General features: G+C 61.3%; 1 protein-coding gene across 1 annotated transcript; it reads right to left on the reverse strand.

Annotated features, from left to right (window-relative positions):
* Nucleotides 1–60: 60 nt before the first annotated feature.
* LOC113224056 (putative GTP-binding protein 6) lies at nucleotides 61–7,302 on the reverse strand (the record flags this gene model as incomplete). Its single annotated transcript, XM_026453338.2, has 7 exons — nucleotides 6,893–7,302; nucleotides 5,870–6,007; nucleotides 4,303–4,373; nucleotides 3,974–4,104; nucleotides 3,261–3,328; nucleotides 1,311–1,469; nucleotides 61–275 (listed from the first exon to the last, which is right to left on the reverse strand). Coding segments are annotated over exons 1-7 (1,131 nt in total), but the record flags the coding sequence as incomplete, so codon positions are not given.
* Between the last annotated feature and the right edge of the window lie 757 nt (nucleotides 7,303–8,059).

Here is an 8,059-nt window from a genome sequence, read left to right on the forward strand (position 1 = left end):
TCTGAGTGCCCGGCCTGTAGCTGTGTGGGTGTCCGAGCGCCCGGCCCATGGCGTTCCCACACTCACCGAGTGGGCCACATCTTCCAGGGTGGCAGAGAAGGACTCGATGAGGCCGTGCGGCAGCTGGGAGAGGAAGCCGATGGTGTCCACGTACAGGACGGTCATGCGTGAGGGCAGCGCGCCCGCGTGGGCCGTGACGTCCAGCGTGGCAAACAGCTGGTCCCGCGGCTGGATGGCGGCGTCGCCCGTCAGCGCCTTGATCAGCGTGGTCTTTCCTAGGAGGGCGTGGAGGTCAGGGAGCCACAGAGACCCTCGTGTCCCAACCCCTGGCGCGGCACCCAGGCCCTCCGAATGCAGACCACGGCACCCTCCTGGGTGGCCGCACCCCGGGCTACACAGTCCCCGAGCCCCTCGGGCACCCCCGGGCTGGACACGACGCGCGGGACGAAGCCACCGTCACTGCTCTCAGGCCGATGCAGCAGGGCCGCTGTGTGGACACAGGGGAGCTGGTGCTGTAGACGGTGTGTGTGAGAAGGTGTGGATGGGAGTGGGATCGTCTGTGTAGATCTGGCAATGGCGTAGATGGTGGGATGGTAGAGAGGGGGTGGTGGTGCTGCTGTGGCTGGGAGGACGGTGTAGACGGAAGGGAGGTGATGGTGTAGACAGGTGGACTGTGTACATGGGGTGGTGGTATAGACGGGGCAGTGGTGATGGTGTTAATGGGAGGATGGTGTAGACGAAGGGAATGCTGTGGTGTAGACGGGTGGATTGTGTAGAAGGGACGGTGGTATAGATGGGGCAGGGGTGATGGTGCAGACAGGAGGACAGTGTAAAGAGAGGGGAGGTGATGGTGTAGACAGGAGGACGGTGTAGATGAAGGGAACGCTGTGGTGTAGATGGGTGGACTGTGTAGACGGGGTGGTGGTATAGACGGGGCAGCGGTGATGGTGTAGACAGGAGGATGGTGTAGACACGGGAGGTGATGGTGTAGACAGGAGGACGGTGTAGACGAGGGGACGCTGTGGTGTAGAACAGGTAGACTGTAGACGGGGTGGTGGTATAGACGGGGTAGTGGTGACTGTATAGACAGGAGGACGGTGTAGACGGAGGGAAGCTTGTGATGTGGACGGGGTGGTAATGCTCTGGATAGGAGGACGGGGTAGACGGCGTCCTCACCATGGCCCTGCTGTACCCCACCAGAGAGACCACGGGGAGCCCCTCTCCCGGGTAAGTTCTCGCCGCAGCTGGTGCACCCCACACGGACACTAGGGGAACCCCTTCCCTGGGCCAGTCCTCCCTGCGGGGCTCACCGCAGTTGGTGTACCCCACCACGGAGACCACGGGGAACTCCCGCCTCGTCCGCTGCTGCCGGAGGAGGTGCCTCTTCTTACGAAGCCTGTCCAGGGCCTTCTGGATCTTGGCCTCCTTCTCTCTCAGGAGACGCTGCTGCACCTGCATGAAGGACTCTCCTAAAAGCAGCCAAGACGGGGAGGCGGTGAGCCACGCAAGAGCAGGGGGTGCCACCGAGGGTCTGTGAGGGCCCGGGGCCTGCTCCTGCTCCGGCATCTGGGGGCCCGGCTGCCTTCCCCAGCAGCGGCCCTGACGCAGCCCCGTTCCATGAGAAAGGCTTGTGCTCGGCGGACGGGATCTCGCCTCTGGGCATCCACCCTGTGAGGTCGACGAGGGCTTCCCATACTCGGGGAGAAAGGAAAGGCCTGAGCGCTACAGAGGCCTCCGACCGGGGCCCGGCCCGGGACGTCACTGGGAGCGGGGCTCAGGGACGCCCCTTCCACATCCGAAGTCCCAGAACCTGGGAATGGGACCTGATTTGGAAATATGCTCTTTGTGGGATCTCAAGATACCGTCCTAGGTTAGGGTGGGCCCTAAGGCAAAGACCTGTGTCCTTCTAAGAGGCAGAGACTGGAGTGATGCGGCCACAAGCCCAGGGACGCCGGGAGCCCCCAGGAGCTGGGAGAGGCAGGAGGGAGCCTCCCCTAGAGCCTCCAAAGGGAAGTGAATACAATTGTAGTGGATCGAACTGTGGTTCTCCTAAAAGCTCTGTCCACATCCTAATTCCCAGAACCAGTGAATGGGACCTTATTTGGAAATAGGGTGTTGGTCCTAAGTGAAGGATCTAGAAATGAGATGATCCTGGATTAGGGTGGGCCATAAATGCAATGACAGGTGTCCTCAGAGACAGAAGAGGAGACGCAGACACAGAGGATGAGGCCACGTGGAGATGGAGGCAGAGACTGTAGTGATGCGGCCACAAGCCCAGAGACGCCGGGAGCCCCCATCAGCTGGAAGAGGCAGAAGGGAGCCTCCCCTAGAGCCTCCAGAGGGAACTGGATACAATTGTAGTGGATGGAACTGTGGTTCTCCCAAAAGCTCTGTCCACATCCTAATTGCCAGAACTGGTGAATGGGACCTTATTTGGAAATAGGGTGTTGGTCCTAAGAGAAGGATCCAGAGATTAGATGATCCTGGATTATGGCAGGTCATAAATGCAATGACAGGTGTCCTTCTAAGAGACAGAAGAGGAGACACAGACACAGAGGAGGAGGCCACAGGGAGATAGAGGCAGAGACGAGTGATGCGGCCACAAGCCCAGGGACGCCGGGAGCCCCCAGCAGCTGGGAGAGGCAGGAAGGATCCTCCCCTAGAGCCTCCAGAGGGAACTGGATACAATTGTAGTGGATGGAACCGTGGTTCTCCTAAAAGCTCTGTCCACACCTAATTCCCAGAACCGGTGAATGGGACCTTATTCGGAAATAGGGTGTTGGTCCTAAGTGAAGGATCTAGAAATGAGATGATCCTGGATTAGGATGGGCCATAAATGCAATCACAAGTGTCCTTGTAAGAGATAGAAGAGGAAATACAGACACAGAGGAGGAGGCCACATTTAGATGGAGGCAGAGACTGGAGTGATGTGGCCACAAGCCCAGAGACGCCGGGAGCCCCCAGGAGCTGGGAGAGGTGGAAGGAGCCTCTGGAGGGAGTGCAGCCCTGTCCTCACCTTAGATCTCAGACTTTTGGTCTCCAGGATGGGAGAGCGTAGATTTCTGCTGTTTAAATCCCCGGTTTGTGACTCCCTGTTTGGGCAAAAACCTCAAAGAACCACTGTCATCTCCTATCTCCTCAAATGCTACCAGGAGACGAGCCCCCAGCTGGCCCCCACCCTGTCGGCATCTTCCAGGGCTGAGGGTGGCTGCCGCGGACGACCGCATTCCCAGGACACCGTGGGACGCGGCCCGAGTTACCTGACCCCATGATGTAGCGCGAGCCGGCTCCCCGGTGCAGGTGGGCGACGTCCCGTTTCAGGTTCGACCTGGCATGGGAACAGGAGTGCCTCGCTCTCTGCAGACGCTGTCTCCCTCCCAGCGGAGGTCGAGGCCAAGGTGAAGGGGGCACTGAGCTGGGGTCTCTGGGCAGAAGGGAGGAGCTGGCGCTGGGGCCCCCACTCTGCGTGTAGCTCAGACACTGTGAGTAACTTGTGTCCCAGGCCGAGGGGACCTACCTCGCGGGGAGCTGGGGGTGGGCGGTCGGGGAAAACGAGCCCATCAGGCCTTGAAGACAGTGACCCCACGGCACTTTTCTTTTTTTTGAGACGGAGTCTCGCTCTGTCGCCCAGGCTGGAGTGCAGGGGCATGATCTCGGCTCACTGCAAGCTCCGCCTCCCGGGTTCCCGCCATTCTCCTGCCTCAGCCTCCCAAGTAGCTGGGACGACAGGTGCCCGCTGCCACGCCTGGCTCATTTTTTGTATTTTTAATAGAGACGGGGTTTCACCGTGTTAGCCAGGATGGTCTTGATCTCCTGACCTCGTGATCCGCCCGCCTCGGCCTCCCAAAGTGCTGGGATGACAGGCGTGAGCCGCCGCGCCCAGTCCCCCACGATGCGTTTCTTCCTCACGTACCCCCAGAACGACCTACAGGTGAGTACAGAACGGAGGGGCCCGGGTACCCCATCACGATACCTGTGCAGCGGGATCTCCGCCAGGGCCACCTGAAGCCGGGCCTCCTTCGTGCGGGCGTTGCACCGGAAAATGTGCAGGACGACTGTGAAGCGGTCAAACACCTCCACGCCCCAGGCAGCTTCCAGTTCTTTCTACAAAAGGATAGAGCAACTGAGAAGCCACAGGGGAAGGCCAGGCGCTGGTGGCCAACCTGAGAGGAAGGAGGACGGCTGTCATGCCTTAACCCCACCGTGTCCCCATCTGTCCCCCGCCTGGCGGGACACTGTGGCGTCCACTCTTTCATCACGGGGAATACGGGGACAAACATAGCAAGCCACGTTCTGTGGTACCTTGGTCGGGGCTGCCATCCTCTCCACGTTCAGGAAGACGCACGTGATGTCTGGAGACCCTCGGATCTTTTCTACCAGAAAGGGGGGGTCCCGTCAGAGGCTGGCCGTCCAGGTCCCTAGACTGCGGGACGAGCCCACGATGCCCTTTGGAGTGCCCAAGTCACAGGCGTCCCCGACTTCCTGAGCACGAGACCCAGGATCCAGGAAGTCGGTGTGGGAGAGGGTGTGTCTCTAGGGGTGTGTGCCTTACACACATACACATGCAGACGGTGAAGACATCCCGGCAGGGACACACGCACACAGTAAAGACATCCCGGCCAGGACACACACACATCCACACACAGTCAACACATCCCAACAGGGACAGACACTGACATGCACAGACACACAGATAAACACACACACAGAGACACACACAGACACACACACGGTAAACACATCCCAACAGGGACAGACACAGACATGCACAGACACACAGATAAACACAGACACACACACACACAGTAAACACATCCCAACAGGGACAGACACAGACACACATGCAGAGACACACACACAGAGACACACACACAAAGACACACACAGTAAACACATCCCAACCAGGACAGACACTGACACACACAGACACACACACAGACACACACAGTAAACACATCCCGGCCAGGACACACACACACAGTAAACACATCCCAACAGGGACAGACACAGACACACATGCAGAGACAGACACACACACAGTAAACACATCCCAACAGAGACGGACACACACAGACACGTACACAGAGACACACGCAGTAAACACATTCTGACGGACACACACACACGGTGAGCACGTTCTGACAAGGACACACAGACACACACATGCACGGTGGACACAGCCGGTGGAACACATAGACATAGACACACACACACAGTGTGACACATCCCAACAGGGACACACACAGATACATGCACAGTGGACACATCCCAGTGTGGACAGACACACGGATGGTGAACACATTCTGGTGCGACACACACAGAGACGTGTGAACACATCCCGGCCGGGATGACATGCATCTGAGTCAGGCACGGAAGCGGACCTCCATCTTGGCAAGAGACCCAGGGAAGCCGACCCCCCACCTCGGCAAGTAAGTAGCGTCTTCCCCACTCTGCATTGTAAGCCAGATGGTCAAAAACCTGGGAAGCGCAAGGATCCTGTGCAGGACCCCAGCCTCAGAGACTGCACGGGGGCCACCCAGAAGGAGGATTTGGCTGGAGGCTGCAGGGGCAGGTGGGGTTACAGCCAATCCACTGCCCACCCTGTTTGTTGGACTCTAAAAACTGCCCCGACCTAACCTTGACCAGTTTAAATCTCTCCAGGGCCGGGTGTGAGTCTCGACACAGGTGCAGCCTCAGCGTCCTCCGACTCCTACTGGTGTGTGCTCCCAGCTCACCTGGGCACCCCAAGCGGCCGTTTCCCCTCTGGCCCAGCGAGACCCCCGACCTTCAGTCTGTCTGGGTCGAATGTTCTCGGCAGCAGCGGACAGGAAAGGAGGTTTGGGAAAGGAGCAGGTCTGCACGGACCCACCTGTCAGATGTTGGAAGTTTCCTTTGCCGAAGACGAGCTTCCTGTCCGGTGATTTGGTGGATACGACCATTGTCTGCACCACAGACCAGCCGTCCAGCGTGTGCACCAGTGCTGTGGCCTCCGCCACCTGCCACTCGGCTGCGGGGACACAAAGACCACCCTGAGAGATGCTTCCCTTCGGGGTAGGCCCGGGGCCCCCATCCACACCCGCCCAGGGAGGCCTCCTCCTGTCCTTGAGACAATGGCCCCTGAGAACGCACCCCCAGCCGGCGTTTGTCCCCAGATATGACTCCGTGCCCCGTAGGTCCTCTAAGTAGGAATCTGACGGGGGAAGGACGCCGGAGCCACAGCGGGACATGAGGGCGACCCTGCCTTACGTGGAATTTGGGCTCCTGGAGGGCGCAGCAGGGAACCGGGGAGCTGGGGGTGCTCAGGGATTACTGAGGCACCACGGGCAGGTTTTGGGAGGAGAGAGGCAAGAGGTCTGCGCGCTGTTCTGAGCACTTTGGGGCTTCCGCTGTTCCAAGGATTGACCATTTTGGAAAACTCCCGTAAAGGAAAACCATTCATCGACTACAGGGACTTCCAAGGGAAAAAAAATCAACGTTTTTGAGACTCTGGCACACGCAGCGACTTACTCATTTGCATTTCCTCCTGGGGAGGTGGGGGGGGACTGGACACGGATTGGTCCCCTGGACACCTTCCCTCCCCTGACTCCAAACACACCGTGCCTACCTCTAACCCGGGGCAAGAGAAACGGGGGTCCTATCAGCGAGAACCACCCCACCCCACGCCACCCATGGGCTCCATCCAACGGGCTCGACCCCACCCCACAAGCTCCTTCCCACCCCACGTGCTCCTCCCCACAGGCCCCTCCCCCTGAAGCCCCGCCCATGCACCTCCACCTATGACAGCCTCCCCAGAGCCCCGCCCCTGAATCGCCACCTATGAGACCCTCCCCTCAGAGCCCCGCCCCCAGATCTGCAGCTCCCGTTTTTCTCTTGGAAGCCCCGTCGCGGTCACCTCGCGTCATCTGCGGCTTCCCCGGGCCCCACTTGACGTCAGGGTGAACCAGACACACGCGCTGGGTCCCCGCCGGCAGCAGAGGCTCTCCCTGCAGCAGCTCCTCCTCCGCGTTCTCGTCGGCATCTTCCGGCTCCTCCTTGTCGTCTTCCGCGCGGCTTCGACCGCCGTCCGCCCGCAGACCCCGCCCTCCGCCCCATAACCCCTCCAGATTCCCGGGGCCCCTGCGGCCGGCAGCGGCGAGCGCGCGCACAGGACAGGACGGCGCTGCTGCCCTCGGAGCCGGGAGGCCGCGGCCCACGCGGGAGAGCCGCAGTCCCGGGCGTACGGCGGCCCGCAGGGCCCACATGGCGCGTCGGGCGGCTGAGCAGTGGGGCGGGGCTGCCCACAGGCCGATCCTCGTCACGTGCTCGTGATTGGCGTGCGGCTGGGGCGGGCTCACCAGCGCCTCTCCTCGGCAGAGGGCGTGCTCCTCATTGGTCGTCCCTCGTCACGTGCTGGTGATTGGCGTGCGGCCGGGGCGGGCTCCTCAGGGCCACGCCCCAGCACAAGGCGTGCTCCTCATTGGTCATCCTGTGTCACGTGCTGGTGATTGGCGTGCGGCCGGGGCGGGCTCCCCAGCGCCACCCCCCGGTACAGGGCATGTTCCTCATTGGTCATCCCGCGTCACGTGCTGTGGTTGGCGCACAGTCGGGGTGGGCTCCGCAGCACGGGCGGGCTCCTCATTGGTCGACCCGCGTCATGTGCTGGTGATTGGCACGCGCCGCGGGCAGGGGAGGCGGGGCCGGGCCGCTTCTCATTAGGCGTGGGCAGCTCCTGGCGGACCCGGGCCCTGATGCAGCCGCCGGCCGTGTAGCCGCCAAGACCCCGAGCCCCGGCGGCGTTGCCCTCACCCACCTCGTTCTCGCTCCCGTCCTACCCCGTTCCGCGTTGGGTAGAGTCCAAGTCTCATTGCGAGGGTGCGGAACGCCGCCTCGGGGGCTTGACTTCAATCCCCGGGCATCCAGAACGCCGCCCCGGGGTCCCCACGTCTGCCTTGGGGCCTCGAGTCCAGCCCTGGGGGTCCCGGACACCGACCAGGGATCTCTACGTGTGCTCTGGAGCCTGGAGTGCCGCCGTGGGGGTCCTGGAAGCCGCCCAGGAGTCCCCATGTCTGCCCTGGGGGCA

This window comes from Piliocolobus tephrosceles, unplaced genomic scaffold, assembly GCF_002776525.5.
Source record: "Piliocolobus tephrosceles isolate RC106 unplaced genomic scaffold, ASM277652v3 unscaffolded_43457, whole genome shotgun sequence".
Classification (NCBI taxonomy): Eukaryota; Metazoa; Chordata; class Mammalia; order Primates; family Cercopithecidae; genus Piliocolobus; species Piliocolobus tephrosceles.